Source organism: Schistosoma mansoni, chromosome W (genome assembly GCF_000237925.1).
Source record: "Schistosoma mansoni strain Puerto Rico chromosome W, complete genome".
Taxonomy (NCBI): Eukaryota; Metazoa; Platyhelminthes; class Trematoda; order Strigeidida; family Schistosomatidae; genus Schistosoma; species Schistosoma mansoni.
Window position 1 is genome coordinate 54,277,674 of NC_031502.1, and position 21,260 is coordinate 54,298,933.

Below are 21,260 nucleotides of genomic sequence, written 5' to 3' on the forward strand. Positions count from 1 at the left end.
CACTTTGAAGTGCCAATTGTAAGTCAGTTGTTATCTGCATAACTTTGAAGTCGAGTCAGATCCTCCTTAAGTGCCAGCTATTCATCTTCGCTACAAACGTCTCTCCAAAGTTTCACCTCATCAGCGAGAAGTAACAAATCAGACGATACTTGGTAAGGCAGGTCGTCTATATAAATTAAGTCAGCAAGTTATGCACATCCGTATCACAAGCGACAGAAGGGGGATCCTCCAAAAAAATAAGGTTCACCGTTTCACTTTAGACTTATGGGTAATGAAGGTGATTGTTCTAGGTGTTATTATCTCGGCAAATTCTAATACTAACTAAATTATCACGTTTTTCATTTTCTAGAAAAATGTTGCTAAAATCTGGCCTCTCTGTAGTCTAAAGCTCACTCCAACTACGTAGAACTAGGACTCAAGAAATGAATAAGTCACTGGTTTTGATGACCAAAGTTGAAATTGAACTTAACAAAACTTCCCAAAGACTGACCTATGTAAGGCGGGCTTGTGGAATTTTAGCTTCATCATGAGTTCTCTTGTTGTTGATAGGAGGTCTGGTGGTTTCTCGTTCGAAAATTGTTACAGGTTTGTGGACTGTAAACTTATATTCAAATTTAAATAAGGAATAAACTCATCGAACAAAAAGGCTTCGAATTGCCCAAAGCCGTAAAGACTGGAACAACAATATGTGGTGTCGTTTTCAAGGTAATTATCAATAAATCTGACGAACGTTCCCTTAGAATGGAGTAGTTCTAGGTGCAGATACACGGGCAACAGAAGGTACTGTAGTTGCTGAGAAGAACTGCTCAAAAATTCATCGCATTTCCGAAAATATATAGTATGTAGTTCTTCTACAAATAACAATTTAGTTGCTGTGGTGCTGGGACTGCAGCCGACACCCAAATGGTTACACTGATGATTTCTTCACAAGTCGAACTCCACAGTTTGAATACGGGCAGGACTCCTCGTGTTATCGCTCCACTTCGTCTCCTTAAACGCTATCTCTATCAGTACCAGGTAATCCAATTCTCTGTATTATTTTGAATCTATAGGGTTATGTTGGTGCTGCACTCGTATTAGGTGGTGTGGACTCAACAGGCCCTCATTTGTATAGTATTGCGCCTCATGGGTCAACGGATAAATTACCGTATATCACTATGGGTAGCGGGAGTCTTGCGTGTATGTCTGTACTTGAATCAAGATTTAAATTTGATATGGAAGTAAGTTCCTTTGTCTGTGTTTGCGATTTGAATGTGTCCCAGTTTGAATACCTCTTTCTAATCCTACTTCTGTCATGAGAGAGCGTTACCACAGATGTTAGTTGTCTGAAACAAACCTCACTATTGCGAATGGTCCGCAACTGAACAACAGACCTTGTCAAGGTAATAGCTACGGTTGAGAATATGTGACCTAGTTGAAAGCCAAGTATTTTAGTCATTAAAGGACTCATCCGTGGATGGATTCTTACGTACCTGTCAATGGAATTACAGGACGTTCAAACTTTTATGCATGAATAATCGAGTTTTTCCTAATCTTACTAACATACTATAACTCAAGGCTCTTAAAAAATGATCATCAAGTCTAATTTGAGGATTTAGTGGTTATGCGTATGTTAACTGTTATTATCCTCATAAGTAACAAGTTCTTAAATTTCAATGAAATCATGAACCAATCAATGTTAGACCACTGAAAACCTGGAAGCACTGGACGGCCATTCTATTCTAGTATGGGACTTAGCAGCACGCATCCACGATCCCTTATGCAGGATTCGAGCCCGACACCGGTCTCGTGCAGACGCTTAATCTTTAGGTGATTTGATTCACATCCAACCGTGTTAATGGCTTAGTGGACTGAATATTAAGTGTCTGTGCGTAACCAGTCTCGGGTTCAAACGCCGCTCAAGGGGTCGTGGATGCGCGCTGCGAATGTCCGGCGCTCTAACCCCTATTGGTTCTTAGTCTACTTCCGATCCAGTATGCCCATACAAAAGACTTAGTAAGCAAACATCTTTTTTATTGTATAGCAGTTCATCCCAATCCAAACACCAGCTTATGTACATAAATTTATGGCTTGGACACAAGCCATAAGCGCCAAAAAACGGAACAAAAGGTAAATAATAGCAATGGGTAAAGAACAATAGAGCCTATAATATAGGAAATGTAAAAATATGATCTAATTGTCTAACAATTAGACAACGAAAATATAAACAATAATAGTATGTAAAGTAATCTTAACTTCCTCAATACTCTTCGCTACTATCCTTCCATACACGCCTTCCTTGAGATTCATTGGCAATCGGCTTTATTTTTCAACACATCAAGAGCCTAGCTTGAGTTCCTAATGACTACCTGTAATAATCACGTTTAAATGCAAGTGTAACCACTGGTTTATTTTGAAATGATCTATATGATTATTGTGTGTAGAATTGCCATGGGAGTAAGTTAGTTGAGCACATTAGCTACTTTACTCATCTTGGAAGTCATATCAACCCTTGTGGGATAGCGATTGACCAGATTTCGACAAATCCGGAGAGCTCTCTTGCTTTTTATCTACTCTCATCATACATGATGCTAGCATGATTTCTGTCTGCCAACAAGCGGGCGTGTATACTGCCCAGCAGCTCGCTTGGTATTACTGTGAAACATGGTCTGTGAAAGCAAAAGATATGGGTAGACTGTAGGTTTTTCACCAAAAATATTTTCAAGGCAATGCTAAAGTTAGACATAAAGTACGAAGCAAAGATAGCAAATCTTATGAGGTCATGAGTCTTCATCAACTAAAGTTGTTGAAACATGTATTATCTATCCCCAACTACCATCCACCTCACACAGTGTTAGCTGGCATAGCACTAATTTGGAAAAAGCCCATAAAGTCACCGACTATTGGACTGAGTCATTTTGGTAGGTGAAGACTATCTGATTGGGATCTGGGAGATTATCTCAAACGATAGTTAGAAACGTGAGGTCACACTTTTTATTCCTCAACTTCATTCTTCCTCGAATCATATAATCTCTGGCTAATGTTTCGTACTACCATTGATACTATCCCTACTATGGAATTTGTCTTGATTATCTCATCTCCGTGCCTATATGGTGTGGAAATTAAAGCCATTCCACATATTTCCCAGGTTCTATGTTGCTTATGGTTATTTGACTAATTAGTTCACTGATTACTAAACTAAGCACATTAACTTTATAAATAATAACTCTTCTTTACAATATTTTATCATTGTCAAATATTTATCATCTATCCAGCAATTGTCAGTGTTTTCGTTATTTTATATCTCAAGAATAATTCAAATAATTAAGTGTAATACGACTGCACATATTTCCGACTTTCAGCAAGATGAAGCCGTAAAATTAGTACGTGATGGAATAGCAGCTGGAATATTCAATGATATGGGGTCTGGCAGTAATGTCGATATATGTATTATTACTAAAGATGGAACAACTTATATACGATCATATGATGAAGCTAATGTCAAAGGCAAGAGGTGTGTATAATTTTCGTCTTCATTTGCTGTCATTTCAAAAAAAGTTTCACTGTTTAAAAGTGTTTTCATTTCATAGAGCTTTTTGAATGAATTCTCTCCACTTCACTCAAATTGTTGTTAATGATTAAGCATCTGAACACCAACTGTAGATGGGAATATATCACATATGTACGGCGATTGTCTATGTTTGTATGGTGAAACTTTATCAGATCATTTTTGTCTAAATATATGACTCAGTATTATAAGTGTGGTCGATTATCATTTATTATTTATTCGAACACATAAACATTGTTAAAAAGGGGCACTAAAATATTTATGCACCACACAACATTTATATGAGGGTTGGGATACTGCCCGGTCGCCCAAACCAAAACAGGTGATTTTCTTAGGGGGCTGTTCCCCTAGCCTTTAACCTAAAGATCTAATCCACAAGTCAGTGGGTCAAGGTTAAGATATGCAGTCACATGGTAGCCGGTGACCAACAATAGGTTCATACTCCATTTGTTTCCTCAGGATCCTGAAACCTATATGCACCACTGGTTTGTAATTAAGGTTTTCCAACTCCCCTATGTGGATCTTTCGTACCAACCGACTCGGTTTAAGCGCCGAGTATTCACTTTGTGTCCTATTAATTCCGTAAACAACATCCCTTCCTTGATGAGGCAATGAGCAAGACTTCCTTGGCAGTGGCTGTATATATGTGGTTATATGAGAGCATTTCGAGAGAGTGAGTGGACTCTTCCCACCCTTGGCCGCATCAGAGCATTCGGAAGCATTGGACTTCTCATATTCATCTGGTTAAGTGCAAGGGTTACAAAGTCACATTTTTTTATCCATTACAAATTAAGTAATAACTCCAAGCTTATGGCATACAAACTCCTGTACGTGGTAGTTTGTCATATTTTTCAAAAACCATCTAACGACTATCTTTAGTTTTCCGAACATAAACTTTATTCGAACATAAACGAATTGTGTATTTTCATATTTCTTGTTAGAATAATCCAGTCAACAAATGTATTGGACTTTGATGTTTGGTTTTTATTACTTATGTGTAATTTTCCCTCTCTGTTTATACGTTTTACTTTTATTTCCTGTCAAAATATGAAACTAATTTCATTGTCAGCTAAAGTCCTCAACTAACTATCCAAAACATAATGTCCACTTTATGGTCTAAGTAATTAATGTTAACCACTTAAGTGTTTAGATGTTTAGTCCATTAGATCTTTTCATCTGTAACCAGTGTTTTGGTACCTGAAAAAAATAGAAATCCTTATTACTTACAGCTCTATTAATTATCTCTTGGTGCAAATAGCATCATCTTTCTATAGATAACAAGCAGTGAGCGCAGCTCAATCTTGCGAACTCGATGTTCTAATCTAAGTGGATAATCACCACTAGTCCTAGTGTTCTGCGTAATCCATTTAATCAGAAATCAAGCGGAGCACTAGAAAAATTAACAATCTTTCTAAACCATCAAACAATTTTGGCATTTGACAATTCAAATTTATATAACAGGTTGATAACTGTTTTGTGAAGACTAATGAAAATGGTAAATGAAACGAAATTCAAATCTAACGAAGTAACACCCGAGTTTTCTAAACTATACTACTTACGTTGCTTAGTTTTTACTACTACATATACTGATGTTTTGCCACAAAATAAAGTAGACTTGTCAGCTTTTACATTATAAAAGTTTGCATAAAATGATGTGACCACATAATAGTTTTACATTACGGTGTCAACGAATTGTCATTTCTACATTATATCCATCTTTATATCTTGTTATACTCAAAACTTGTTTCTCTACTTATTGATTTTTCAGAGCAGAAAAGTATAATCCTCCAGAAGGTACTACTTCTGTTCTCCACAAAAGTGTTCATCATGTTGAGTTCGATGTGGTCACAACACGTGTTGTTCGAGATATACCTGCTCATAGTGTTGAGACAATGGATCTTTCTTAAGTGTATTTTAAATTTTCTCAAATGAATTGTGATTCCTATGTTGTTTGCTTTATCGGTTTTTCAAATAAATTCACCGTAAAGACTTTCCTTTTTGTTATCGAAATGTTTTAACACAGTACAATATCCCTATTCTGTTTATTTTGAATTACTAATATATAATCAACACCATTCAAATTCATTCTATAGTAAAGTCATTGAATAAAAATACAAATATATAACAATGATTTAGTATTTATTAAGTAAACGTCAATAATTCCACTAGTTCTAGTACTCCATGTAGATTAGTTATCATTAATTTTGCAGCTGATAGCGATTCGGTTAGCTGGCCAGTTTACTGACTCGCCTTTAATTGATTCAGAAGATCGATAATTCAGGACGTAGTAACTGTTTTATTATTATTGACTAGTTTTGATACGTTATCATTCGTCTTCCACCACCAGGTACTCATTAACATGGAACTCGACACCCATTAGGTTATATAAGCCATGAAGTGTTGATTTCTCCAACTTCAAGCATCTTGACTTAAAGTTCATCGGGTCTGTATATCGAGGTTAATTATTTGGTTACACGCACTCGGTTTATATATATATATATTCTAACTTGTCTCACCACTTTTATCTGAGGTTACTGTTGTTGCTGACCTTATGCACTTGTACATCAGTGTAAGAAAACCTGAAATTAATATACCACTGCTCCAAGGAGTCAGAACAATCCAAACATTATTTGGAAGAATACATTTAATCAAAAAGAATATAGGTTATCCCTTATACACATATCGGCTCAAGTTACTCGCTTGACATTTATTTCCACAAACCGAGAATTAGTTAAGGAAATAAAGATAAGCTTAACAATGTTATTTAAAACTAGTATAATGACGTGTTGCATCTCCTCACGATGCTCCACTGCCTTGTGGATCAGACCTTTAGGTCAAAGGCTCCGGGTGTGGCCCCCTAAGAAAACCACCTGCTTCAGTTTGGGCATCTGGGCAGTATCACAGCCCTCACACAAATCAAATGAGATTTGTGCGGCGCATATGTATTTGGTGCCCATTTGTACCAATATTTATGTGTTCAAATAAATAAATAATAACGTGTAAAATCCTTAAAGTAATAGAAATACTCATGGTTTTAATGTAGACATAACGAGTACATGTGACACCGTGACCGGTTTTAATGTCTGTCAGTTACAGATCACAATTATTACGTAGACAATACATAATAAGTCAAAATCCTCCGACGCAGCTCAGACTAACGGTCATTGACTTCATACATAAATCTAACTTTTCCCAAACATACCTGAGTTGGTCAGCATGTCGCATTACTACCATCAATGGTTAGGCTACAAATAGCAAGTTTCAACCATATAAATTGGTGAAACTCTACAATTCCATTAACCGATTTTTAATGCACGACTAAGCAATTCTACCTAAATTACGTTCAACCAGTTTCAAATAACTAGGAATAATGAAATTAGTCGGTTGTTAAAGTTTGAGAGAAAGTAGACATTTGATTTAATGGTACGTTTTATAAAACAATTAATACTAAGACTAGTAGAACGGGTTGAGAATATAGGTGTTCATATCACTAAAATCTCATCGATAAGCAAGTACTTCTAGCTTTCAACATACTAAAATACAACTTCACCTCGGATGTCAACAGAAAAAACCCTTCATCATCACTTATGAGGGAAATCTCCCTAATCTATGTTACAAATGTGCTAATAATAAGACTGTTCAGGGGTTTATATAATAAAATGTTATGAATTACTGGTTCTAGTCATTCAACTCCAAAACTATGGGTTGCACTACTAAATCTTCATATACTTCTATTGTGGCAGGATAACAGTATTTTAAGCACCCACACAATTTGTATGGTTTGGAGTTCATCGCATATACTGGTGTTTGGCTAGAGTCATATTTGTGGAAGGTACTAGTTAGTAACCGATAGTCGTTTTCCATTATTTCATCTTGTTTAATGAAGGATGCGGATTCGTCTTAATCTATTTGAGTTCATTGCACAAACGGTGATCAATATCTAATTTTTAAGTTTTATCTCTACCAGTATATGAAAGGAAACAGCAGAGGTTATCTACATGTTTTAACATAAGCATAGATATATGGTGACGTTTAACACTTAGTTGATGTTCATGTTTAGATTTCTGCCAACTCCTGCTAAAAGCTATGCACAGGTGATAAGCAACCACAAGTAAATCTTTCTAATCCTACTCGAACTACGCACTGTTTATGAACTGTTATCACAGCTCTTCATATAAACCTTATTATATCTGATAAAATAAGATATTGATATTTCCATTACTTAAATATTCTAAATACTTTGATCTTTTTATTCTGTGTAAGAAATACATGTTTTTTGGTTCATTAATGTTTTATTACCCTTACGTCCTACGACAGTCTTGAAAATCAAACTAGTGTTGATAGCAATCTTCCGGAAAAATATTTCTAATTAATAACTTATGGAACAAATACATAGCTTTGTTTCTGCATAAACTTTGAAATGAATTAATTAAAGTCATAATTGTTCATTTTATTGTAATAACTATATTTCTATTGACCAGTTCACGTACCATATATTCAATTGTCGCCTAAATTAGTTTATTTAAACAATTGAAAATGTTGCAGTATAAATTACTTTTCAAATATTGGCTGATTAGTTCGACTTTGCTGTTTGATCGATATGAGAATACGTCACAATCCAGCATAGTGTTATTACTCAGTAGTTTAGAAATCCGTTTCGTACTTGAATAGATCATTATATCTTTTATTGCTTTTCAGTGATTTCCCACTTCTTAGTTTTGTTATTGGTATCAATCCCTGTATACTTTTCAACCTAGTAACCTTAGTTTCGAAAACGAATAAATACGGGGGAAATTTTCTTTTTTTTTTCACAATTTAAAGTAGTTGTAGATACAATATCTTGGATTGTGCATCTCACTGATAGTAAGTTCTATTCAACAATTGCTTTTGTCTATCTATCTACATATTTTTTGCTCATTAACAGATAATTGAGTCAATGATTTTAGAGTTAGTACAGATGGTTTTGTGAAGGCTGCTGAATTTTGCAGTTTACATCACGGGCTGACTATATGTAACTAGAAAACCAATGGGAACTAAGAAGTATGAACAGCCTCTTCGTCCCAGTATGAAACTCCTCAACTGTGCTCAGCCACGACGTCACCAGGGGTCGAGATTAGGACTCATGCTCCCTACTGCGAAGCTGTTACCAGTGGATTTCAACCGTGTTGGGAACGACGCAATTACTCACCAATGGTTTTGGATGATAGTCGCCTAATATGGAAAATTGACTGAAGTTCGAAACTGCCTTGATTGGTTTAATAATTTCGTACATGCATATAAATATTACTGTATATTAGAGTAAAGCCTGATGAGGATCTAATCGAAAACAATATTGTTCGTTTATATATGTTGTTCGAAATGAAAACCGTCAAATAGCCACTCAGTGGACCGAAGTTTAGCGCTTACTGTGAGGCTTGAAGCTCTTGAGTTCAACCCCTAATAGGTTAGTAGGTATACATTACTGAGCAGTCCTGTACTTGGACGAAACGGCTGCTCAGTGCTTCCTAGTTTTCTGTGGTTGTCTAACTACAATCAATCCGTGGTACAAACCATGTAATGACTTTATACTCTACGTATGTTTGAAGTACATATCCTAGTACTATATTAATCATTAGGTATGGTCTTTGAATAGCAAAGATTTTAGAAGCAATTTGAATATAATATCTTCCTCGTAGGATGCTGATACGAAATGACTTTAAGGTTAAATGTACACTAAAGACTAATGCAACTTTCTATAAACTGATTATTATTATTATTATTATTATTATTATTATTATTATTAGTAGTAGTAGTAGTAGTAGTAGTAGTATGTCAACTGAAAAAGAATAAAACAGAAATTATTATTTTTATGATTGTTTATATTAAATATTTGGTTAGGTAAGTAATGGTTTCCGTTTTGTTTTGTTGTTTAAAAAGGAAAAAAGCGACGTAAAACAGAAAAAGAGTAAGTTGATGCTTGAAATAATTAGCTACACATACATACGACGTAGAGTGTTGATTAAATAATGCGACGCTTTTAATTTTATTGTTCTTTTGGAAGAGAACCATACTTATACACAGACGGGGGTCAGTTTTTCGAGGTTACAAAACATGCTTCATGTGTATTCGCTTATTTTCAATAATAATAATAATGATCAAACAACAGGTCAAATGTCAACATCAGTTGGAGAGTGTGAATAACTTGTACTTGGAACAATAAATGGTAAACTTTGCTTTGTTATATACGATGATTCTGGTTCTATTAATTCCGCAACTAAAAATCCACGTACAATTGCTTCTCTGACTGACAATCGTTCAGTTTGGTCAGAGCTACTATCACCTTTTTTACTTATCGGTGAATCAGTACTAAATGGTGACTCGTAAACAGAATGTGTAAACAACATTTGACCGGTTTCTTTGTCAATTAGACCAGCTCGTATTGCAGATGCAACGTCCAGATTAATTGGGTTATGCTTGTTTTGACCTGCATCAGGTCTAATTGAATGTACTAGATACCTACTTCGTTGTATCTCTGGTGTCCTCCAAACTATTTTGGCATCCAATGATGGCTGCGTTTCTGTCGATATTCTATCACTAGCTAACCGAACTGCCTTAGAAATCACTGCATCTGCGAGTGGTATGGAAACTGTTGAATCTACTGATGATTGTCTAGGTCCAAGTTTTTCATAATCCCAGTATACTACTCTTAGTAGACCACGGTAAAATGCTTCACTTGCGCTAACGATTTCGCTTGTTCCAGGTACTATTACTCCAGTTATTTTGAGTTCCAGCAATTTCCCAGGACTATCAACCCAAACTTCATCTCGTATCTGGTTACTTGTGTCGCTATCCCTACGGCGTTCTGTATCTCGTATTTCTGCTGGATGCCATGTCACCATCGAAAATTCTCTGTCTTCAATTTTCTGGCTCTGATTTATGCGAATTACTTCTTCATCACTTAGGTAAGTTGGTAGATATGTGCAGTTATTATCAGTTGTCATCTGCCCCATAAACCGAGTTTGTGATTGGGCGTCTTTTAATTGCGTTATTGGTAGTGTTTGAGGTTGTATTTGTGAATGAACGGTCACTGGAATGTTAGCTTGACTCCCACATGTTGGACATGTATAAGTCTGGACTGTATGTTCAATACTGAATGTCGATTGCTCTTGTGTAGTCTCTGTAAATGTGGTAGTGGCCAAATTAAATGGATGGGAAGTACGTGTCTGCATACTTGTTATCCCGTGTTGACGATGATGACTTGTCAGTTCTTCTGTTGTCGGCGACAGTGGACTTACTACCGAGCCACTACGCGTCGGTGGTGGCTGATTTGTTCCTCCAGAAATGAAGCTACGGCCACGTTGTATCCTTTTATTTTTGTGTGGAGGTCGAGTGATAAGGAGAATATCACTAGTCTGTGTTCCTATATTCTCAAGATTTCTGATTTGACTCACTAAGTTACCCGTTGAAGTAAACTGTGTCTTCGCTTCAACCAGCCGTGATTTTTCTGCTGTATGTATACTTCGATCAAGACTAACTGAAAGCTCTGAGTATCTACCGATCGTTCGTAATCTAGAAAGCAAGTATTGCTCTCCCCATACTTTCAGTAAATTCTGCAAACAAATCTCAGCATCAGTATATATGTCTGTCTCATGTTCATGCATTTCATGCAAATCTATATCCTGTGGGTGTGTTTCTCTTGGAAACTGTCCGTGGGCCACACGAGAGTCAAGTGAACTTCCTCTTTCCCTATAGTCCTCTGTAAGTAATTCTTCATGTACTACTCGACGATCTCCACGTTTTTGCATAGTTGTGACCTTCGTTGTTCTTGGTCCAATTGTTGTTTCTTCATCAAACTCTTCATCTAGGTTACTAGGTAAACTTGATGTCAATAGATCGGTGTGTTCGACAATTTTTTTGGCTACTGGACCTCGACGACAATAAGATGACAGACCTTTCCTAGCTATTGTCGTCACAACTCTTTTTATATAATAGTCATCTTCAACTGCATCAGTTTGTACACTTATGTTTACTGATGAATCGATAGCTAACTTATGCTTCGAAGATTCAGTGGTTTGCGTTACTCCAGTAAGTGTTACTGGTGCAAATTGTACTCCCCAACTTACAACATCTGGTTTTAAATATTGATACGGTGTCTTGACCTTTCCATTTCCATTTCTGCTTGTTGATTCTGCATGAGTAAGCATATGAGTAGTTGGTCGTGCACTAACTGAAACTGAATTTTGTTGAGGTGAGTAACTCCCACTTGAATCTATCATTTGAGGATGTCTTATTTCAAACTGAATATCTTGTAGAACATTTGTTGCTTGTGCTTCTGGCCATGGTGTTTCTTTTGGTAACCTTACATTTCTCCTTTCAGATGTCTGGATATCATGATAGGATGTTTGAGATTCTATAAGTCCTTTTTCAAAGGGCATAGTATCTACACACTTATCCGTAGTTAACTTTTCCAATTGAACAATTGTGGTTTTTTTCGAAATTTTTCCCACGCCATCAACTTCCTTACTTTCAGGTAATTGAATACTTCCCAACAAAAACGCATCAGTTTGAACATCCCTTGATTCACCCTTAGCTCTGTAACCGGACTCTCTGTATAGTTTCAGCACATCGGATGTGTCTGGTGCTTTTGGCTTGTCAGGAATAGTTTCCATTTGGAGAATACGTGTAAAGTAGTTTGATTTCACTGTACTGGACGCTGTTTGTTTTGTTCTTATTGATTTTTCTTCCGATTGCACGTCTTTATCAATCGTTTTCTTATCACCTCCCCGTGATATACACTTGAAACATTCAGTATTTTTTAATAAACACTCATCTGTCTGTGTTATCTCAGTTAATGAGGTGGACATTCCTTTGCAGATTGTCTCTTGAGGATGTATAAATTCTTCTTCTACTTGTTCACCAAGTTTAGATGGGTAGACCTGTAGTTTTTTGTTCTTAACTTGTAAAGGTGATGGAGAAGTCTCACTTGGTCTTGTTTCTTGAGTCCCTGTATCTACTGTAACTACTGGTCGTACATTACTCACCTGAACTCCAATACTTGACGACAAAGAAGTTCTCTGATGGTCACGTAGACAACTATCCTGTATAGTTTGAGAAGATGTATTTTTTAATGTAGAAAATGAGGGACCACACTGAAGTTTCTTTTGATATTGTTGAGGAGTTATTTTTACTTGGCACTCTTGATCTATTTTTATTTTTGGTATTGCTTGTGAAGTGCTTGTCACGTTAGACACTGAATCATGAACCATATATGCATCCACTGATGAAACTGTTGTTTTATCAACCTGTTCAATACTTATATCCTGATATCTATAATCTGAGGTTTGTGTTCCTATAGAAGCTACATTTGTTGGAGTCTTCGGTGATGAAGGAGATATTAGATTTACTTGAAATTTCTTGTTTCGTTGATCCACACGTATGTTTGTTGAAAAAGGCACATCTGTTTGAATGCTAACAACTCTGGACGTTACTACATGACTAGTTGATGAAGGCTTCGTGAGTTCAGTATACTGACATGATACATCCGTATAATGAACTAAAGCAGTTTGAGTTAATTTACTGTCCAAGTGAACAGTAGACATAGTGTGATCTGTTTGGACTCCCAAATCAGTGGAATCACAACGAACCTGAAGTTTCTTCCCCTTCAAAATAGTTGGTTCCTTTTCATGTACGACACTCATTTCTTTCATCGCAATAGGTGGAGTTAAATCGACAGTTTGTGTTCCATCTACTGAATGTATTACTCCAGACTGAATTTGGACATCGTATGTGATAGAAGATAACGTTGTTTGACAGAATGTATCAGCCAGTTTAGTGGGAATGGTTTGTGTTGATTGTGATGTATTTGGAAGAGTATGCATTGTCGATGAGATTGTTGGCTGAACAATTGGAGTAATTTGATCTGTTTGGATTCCCAAATCAGTGGAATCACAACGAACCTGAAGTTTCTTCCCCTTCAAAATAGTTGGTTCCTTTTCATGTACGACACTCATTTCTTTCATCGCAATAGGTGGAGTTAAATCGACAGTTTGTGTTCCATCTACTGAATGTATTACTCCAGACTGAATTTGGACATCGTATGTGATAGAAGATAACGTTGTTTGACAGAATGTATCAGCCAGTTTAGTGGGAATGGTTTGTGTTGATTGTGATGTATTTGGAAGAGTATGCATTGTCGATGACACTGTTGATCGAACAATAGGGGCATTATCAACATGATCAACGCTTACATCAACAGTGCAAAATACTGGTCGTTCCTCTGGAATAGTCTGAACTGACTGTGCACAGTGGACAGTACCAGATTGAGTCACAACATCGAATGTGGTTTTTGGTAGTACAGTAGGGACTTGAGCCATCGGATCAGTCTGTGTGCTCGTGTTCTCAACTGATTGACGCATTGTCGCCTGAAGCTTCTTGCCTACTAATGAAGGTGATTTCTCAGTATGATCAAGTCCTACACTGACAGTGTGGAATACTGGTCGTTCCTCTGGAATAGTCTGAACTGACTGTGCACAGTGGACAGTACCAGATTGAGTCACAACATCGAACGTGGTTTTTGGTAGTACAGTAGGGACTTGAGCCATCGGATCAGTCTGTGTGCTCGTGTTCTCAACTGATTGACGCATTGTCGCCTGAAGCTTCTTGCCTACTAATGAAGGTGATTTCTCAGTATGATCAAGTCCTACATTGACAGTGTGGAATACTGGTTGTTCCTCTGGAATAGTCTGAACTGACTGTGCACAGTGGACAGTACCAGATTGAGTCACAACATCGAACGTGGTTTTTGGTAGTACAGTAGGGACTTGAGCCATCGGATCAGTCTGTGTGCTCGTGTTCTCAACTGATTGACGCATTGTCGCCTGAACATTCTCGTATAATACGGACTGTAATTTCCCAGTAAGATCTACTCCTACACTGACAGTGTGGAATACTGGTCGTTCCTCTGGAATAGTCTGAACTGACTGTGCACAGTGGACAGTACCAGATTGAGTCACAACATCGAACGTGGTTTTTGGTAGTACAGTAGGGACTTGAGCCATCGGATCAGTCTGTGTGCTCGTGTTCTCAACTGATTGACGCATTGTCGCCTGAAGCTTCTTGCCTACTAATGAAGGTGATTTCTCAGTATGATCAAGTCCTACATTGACAGTGTGGAATACTGGTTGTTCCTCTGGAATAGTCTGAACTGACTGTGCACAGTGGACAGTACCAGATTGAGTCACAACATCGAATGTGGTTTTTGGTAGTACAGTAGGGACTTGAGCCATCGGATCAGTCTGTGTGCTCGTGTTCTCAACTGATTGACGCATTGTCGCCTGAAGCTTCTTGCCTACTAATGAAGGTGATTTCTCAGTATGATCAAGTCCTACATTGACAGTGTGGAATACTGGTTGTTCCTCTGGAATAGTCTGAACTGACTGTGCACAGTGGACAGTACCAGATTGAGTCACAACATCGAACGTGGTTTTTGGTAGTACAGTAGGGACTTGAGCCATCGGATCAGTCTGTGTGCTCGTGTTCTCAACTGATTGACCTATGGTTACTTGAAGTTTCTTATTCACCAGCAAAGGTGATTTTTCACTGTGAATCACACTGACGTCTGCAGTATGGAACATTGGTCGTTCTTCTAGAATAGTTTGTGTGGACTGTGTCTTGACTACTATACCTGATTGTGCTTGTATATCAAATGTTTTTGTCTTAGTCTTTAGCCATTCTGCTTGTGTTTGCTTATGTTCGACTTGCGGAGCTCGAGAGAACGCCTGAGGAACGGGTTTGACAGGTTGTACTGTTACTTCATCGGTTTGCAAACAAACATCGTCAGATGGATGATATACCACAGCTTGAAGTTTCTTGTTGACTGTGTGTACGTGATGTGGTTCATGAATCACACTCGCATCCTTTATAGCTGGGATTATTTTCGGTTCGTGTGGAGTTTGTGTTTCTGAATTTATCGTGACTGATCCTGATTGTGTTTGGACGTCGAATACTTTTGGTGGCAAGATAACCGGTGTTGGTCTCTCTACCATCGTCTGAGTCTCAGTGTTAATTGTCGGTGGTTGTACTATTGCTTGTAGTTTTTTGTGTACAATTGGCTCTGGACGTTTCTCGTGTTGTGTAATCAAATCTTTCACTTCGATTATTGGCCTATGTTCTTGTGGTGTTTGTGTTTCTGAATTTATCGTGACTGATCCTGATTGTGTTTGGACGTCGAATACTTTTGGTGGCAAGATAATCGGTGGTGGTCTCTCTACCATCGTCTGAGTCTCAGTGTTAATTGTCGGTGGTTGTACTATTGCTTGTAGTTTTTTGTGTACAATTGGCTCTGGACGTTTCTCGTGTTGTGTAATCAAATCTTTCACTTCGATTATTGGCCTATGTTCTTGTGGTGTTTGTGTTTCTGAATTTATCGTGACTGTTCCTGATTGTGTTTGGACGTCGAATACTTTTGGTGGCAAGATAACCGGTGGTGGTCCCTCTACCATCGTCTGAGTCTCAGTGTTAATTGTCGGTGGTTGTACTATTGCTTGTAGCTTTTTGTGTACAATTGGCTCTGGACTTTTGTGGTGTTGCATAGTCATGTCTCTCACTTCGACAACGGTCTTCTGTTCACCTGGCGTTTGTGCTGCCTGTGTCTTAAGTATACTTCCAAACTGGGTCTGAACATCGAATGTTTTCAATTCAATTGACGTAAATGTTTGTTGATCTTTTATTCTCGCTCTTTCAGTTTGTGTTGGTGTTTCTTGTGTTTGTGGTTCATGATGTGTCGTTTGCACCATAGGCATAACAACAGGCTGTGCTAAGAAATCTGTTTGTGTAGCCATGTTCTCTAGTGGTCGGACGACTATAGCCTGTAACTTCTTGGGAACGGATTGAACAGGTCTTGTTTCATGATACACACTCGCATCTTTAGTCGCAACCACTGGCCTATGTTCTTGTGGTGTTTGTGTTTCTGAATTTACCGTGACTGATCCTGATTGTGTTTGAACGTCGAATACTTTTGGTGGCAAGATAATCGGTGGTGGTCTCTCTACCATCGTCTGAGTCTCAGTGTTAATTGTCGGTGGTTGTACTATTGCTTGTAGCTTTTTGTGTACAATTGGCTCTGGACTTTTGTGGTGTTGCATAGTCATGTCTCTCACTTCGACAACGGTCTTCTGTTCACCTGGCGTTTGTGCTGCCTGTGTCTTAAGTATACTTCCAAACTGGGTCTGAACATCGAATGTTTTCAATTCAATTGACGTAAATGTTTGTTGATCTTTTATTCTCGCTCTTTCAGTTTGTGTTGGTGTTTCTTGTGTTTGTGGTTCATGATAGGTAGTTTCCACCACTCCTTTATCCACTTCGTGCTGCATTCCAGTTGATCGTTTTTCTGTTGTTGGCTTGTAATCTAATAATGTCTGGAATGCTTGGGAGATATTTATCGTCCCTGACTGTGTTTGTACGTCATAATTCTTACTTCTGATTCGAGTGAATGTTTGTTGGCTCCTCATTTTTACTTCAGATTCCGGTGAACTTTCTATTGTTTGTGTTTCTTTTGACCTGCATGTTACGAATGTTTGAACGTCTTTTTCTTTAGTTACTATATCGAATTGAGTTGTTACATCAAATATTTCTACCTGTTTCTCTTTCACGAGGTTCGTTGATATTAAAGTTTCTCTTGTTATCGCTTCTGTTTGCATATCTATATGTTTCAACGTCTGTTTGATATCTGCCTGTACTTGTCTACTTTCTTGCTCTATGTTTGGTGGTACTTGGTATGAACCCAGGTGCCTTACTGGAACTTCTGGTCTTGGATCTACTCCCACTGATATAGTTGAAGGAATCCCTGTTTGTGTGGATACTTCATGGTTTACCTGTCCGACCTGACATATAACATCGTTGACAGCCTTCGACACAAACTTCGGTTCCATTCGGAATCCCATATCTGTCTGAATCTCCTTGGTGTGTGTTGGTGTTTTGGCACTTTGAGTTCCCGCTAGTAGCATTGAAGTTTTATGGGGTTCATCTATCTGGATCCCTGAGGATTCCATAACACTTCCTACTTGACATACTACATCAGATGATGGTTTGCGTAGCATATGCTTAATTAAGTCAGCCTGTTGGTAGGCATCTACAGTGTTTCTGTACGATGTAATCGGTACATCCTGAGTTTCTATTGCTTTCACATATACCGGTTGTTCTTGTATCAGTTCAGCCTGTGTTACTTTCGATGTGTGAACAATTCCTGTTTGCGTCACGACATCGTTGGCCGTTTTCTTTTCCCACACGTGAATCGGATCAATGCCAGTATCCTTGTGTGCCGGTCTAGTAGTGACGTATTCAACTGACTGTGTGGATACTTCATGGTTTACCTGTCCGACTTGACATATAACGTCGTTGACAGCCTTCGACACAAACTTCGGTTCCATTCGGAATCCCATATCTGTCTGAATCTCCTTGGTGTGTGTTGGTGTTTTGGCACTTTGAGTTCCCGCTAGTAGCATTGAAGTTTTATGGGGTTCATCTATCTGGATCCCTGAGGATTCCATAACACTTCCTACTTGACATACTACATCAGATGATGGTTTGCGTAGCATATGCTTAATTAAGTCAGCCTGTTGGTAGGCATCTACAGTGTTTCTGTACGATGTAATCGGTACATCCTGAGTTTCTATTGCTTTCACATATACCGGTTGTTCTTGTATCAGTTCAGCCTGTGTTACTTTCGATGTGTGAACAATTCCTGTTTGCGTCACGACATCGTTGGCCGTTTTCTTTTCCCACACGTGAATCGGATCAATGCCAGTATCCTTGTGTGCCGGTCTAGTAGTGACGTATTCAACTGACTGTGTGGATACTTCATGGTTTACCTGTCCGACTTGACATATAACATCGTTGACAGATTTAAGCGTACGTTTATATGTCTTTTCCGTTAAAACATCTACCTGACTAGAGGTTGAAGCTTTTTGGATTTCGTATTGGTTTGCTGAATGTTTAATTGTTGTAGTTTTTAACTTTTCTGTTGCGTTAGTTTGTGTTGATTTTGTCATTTCAACCTTGCCTATTTGACATATTATATCACTTTTTTTAATATCTTGTTTTATCACTTCTTCCTTACTGACCATCATTGGTGACATCTCTGTGCTAGCGTTAATTGTTATCCTACCTATTTGACATGCGGCCTCATTTGTGTTTACTGTGTGCTGCCATGCCTTTTTCATTTCTGCTTGTACACCGAGATTTTTCTTATTTCTTTCAGTATTCTTTACTTCTGTTTGTGTTCCAGTTGTTTGTGTAACCTGTCCTATTTGACAGATGGCATCTAGTACGCTATATTTTCGTGCAGCTTTTTGTGATTCAGGTATGTCCATTTTCACGACGGTTTCTGTGATGTATTCCGACTGAGTGGAATTATTCTTAGTGATAACACCAGATTGAACTACAGCATCTAAAGTGGGTTTTTTAAGTGTTTGTTGTAGTTTGTAATGTTCTAATGTCTGACATGAAGCATTTGCTGTAATTTGACCTATTTGACATAATACTTCTTTAACTGAACGCTTAGGACTGTATCCATGATAGTCATCTTGTGTGCCTGCATCGACTTTTGATACTCCAATTTGAGTTATTGCATTTCTTACTTGTTTTCTTTCAGGAATCGTCGCTGGCATAAAGTGTCTTTTAGATATAGATAAATCTATTTCATTACGACCACCATCACCGTCGTCATGAGAAATTTGAGTTCCTGTTGTTTTGGTTGTAACACCAATTTGTGTAATGGCATCAAGTACTGGACGTGGGATTGATTCTGATCTTGTTCTAGACGATAATCGCGATGTTTCTCTAACTATAGATTGAGGTGATCTTGCATCTATTGGATACATTTGATTATTACCTGCCCAATTGTCAGATATTGTACTAGATTTTAAACTAGAACTCATTCTAGAATTGGATATGCTAGAATCAACATTCGGTTCATGCTCATATCGGCTACTCCATCTTTTCACACGATTTATCAATTGATCCAACTGAGACTGACTCTCATGTTGTAACTGACTAAATAAGGAAACAAGAAAAGTATAAAAATATAAACCATTACATTAGTTTGAAATAAATTGTATTTAATTATGAATGATCTCTCTTTGACCCTTTTTTGGAATATAATTTGGATAATTCTTATCCAACAACTTTAGTAATGTTTTAGCGAATTTTATTTGAATCTCTATTTTTTCCAGCCTTTTGACATATTTCCCATTATAATACATAGATCCAGCATCATCACTTTTATGATGAGAACTGAAGAAAAATGACACTATCAATTTCTAATACATTTCTTTTATATCAGTTACTCATAAACTGGCTTGAATAGTTTAATATTTTCACATACTAAAGTCTGATGAGGATTTACTTGAAAGTAATACTGATAATTGTCATGTGCGCACTAGTGGCTAACTCCGAGAGGTAATTTTGGGGTCCTTGTGAGAAGCCGTGACCAGTGGAGCCAATCCGTGTAGAGTGTGAGGCAGTTGCCCATCGAAGAGAGTGGAAAATGGTCGCACAATGTCGTAAATTTATTGGATTTAGACATTCACACGGTTAGACTGAGACTCAGTGGTCTAGATGTTAGGCGTTTGTGTGTGAGACCAAAGGTCTGGGGTTAAATTTCCGTGTGTGTGGTCGTAGATACACACTGCTGAGGATTTTCATACTAGGATAAAACATTGGCCCAGTGCTTCCAGGTTTTCAATGTTGATCTAACTTAGATTGGTTATTACTTTGAATTAGAGTATATATAATGAAATAAACAAATTATTAGTTTGTAAAATTCTGATTAAGAGCAGTAGAATGTTTAACTTATACTCTGGTAAAAGATGACCCACAAAAATTCAGTCAGATTACAACCCAAACAAATTGTATAAATTTGTGTAAGACAGATGGACATATATTACATAACTTAAAGTTAGTTGGTTGGTACACGATTATGTTAAAGATTAAAAAATAGTGAAAAATAGGAAGCTGTATGTTACAAATAATGAGCACGAATAAAGTATATGGAAAGAAAGAATCCGATTTCGACGAGAAATTCATTCTTTCATTACAGATGATGAGAATAGGATACGTGTCCATGAATTTGTAATACATCTCAACATTTAATATATGTTTGATATCTAGGTCTTTCCTACTCAGTTAGTCAGTGAATGATACATGTAAAAGTATAATTTTCATTGCAGATTTGATTTCAAACATTAATCTGTAGGTTATTTGCTTGTTTCATCCACCAAATTGGGTTGCGCCACAATAGCGCGTCACAAACGATATAAGTAAGTAGGTTTTAGACTATCAGAATGAAGTCTCTAATGAAAATTACACTTTTATATGAAGTATTGACACAATAAATGAACGGGAAAGTAGTCAGAAATGCTAGATATGGCATTTTTATTGAACATTGATAGAGAATAGTTATCTTCACACAGCTGACAGCATTACCCTATGAAGCCTAGTAATTCATATATAAGGGTTGGGTATTCATGTTAAAACTTTATCAATTACACTTATACTACTATACTATATCATAAAACATTTCATAACCAAACGCTGTTTCCTCGACTTAAAAATGGTTCAAGGTTATCTATATAATTTACTTCCACGAAATAATGAATACTTTGTCGTTTTATTCTTGTATTTACTGTGTTTTCATAACTTAGTACGGTTATACTATACTGACGGCCCTGAGTGACCA

At 37.4% G+C, this 21,260-nt stretch overlaps 2 protein-coding genes across 2 annotated transcripts in view; one reads left to right on the forward strand and one right to left on the reverse strand.

Annotated features, from left to right (window-relative positions):
• Positions 1-526: 526 nt before the first annotated feature.
• On the forward strand, positions 527-5,654 carry Smp_073410 (proteasome catalytic subunit 2 (T01 family); the record flags this gene model as incomplete). Its single annotated transcript, XM_018790173.1, has 7 exons — positions 527-585; positions 624-705; positions 741-838; positions 870-1,017; positions 1,053-1,220; positions 3,342-3,493; positions 5,316-5,654. 7 exons carry the CDS (start codon positions 527-529, stop codon positions 5,452-5,454), a joined length of 846 nt encoding a protein of 281 aa, XP_018655543.1. The 3' UTR covers positions 5,455-5,654.
• A 4,039-nt stretch (positions 5,655-9,693) lies between these two features.
• Smp_073450 (hypothetical protein) overlaps positions 9,694-21,260 on the reverse strand; it is a gene marked incomplete at both ends in the record, with an annotated part of 41,874 nt that continues 30,307 nt past the window's right edge. Inside the window, one exon of the mRNA XM_018790174.1 lies at positions 9,694-19,576. Coding sequence (XP_018655544.1) covers positions 9,694-19,576 — 9,883 coding nt within the window. The remainder of the gene's footprint in view (positions 19,577-21,260) is intronic.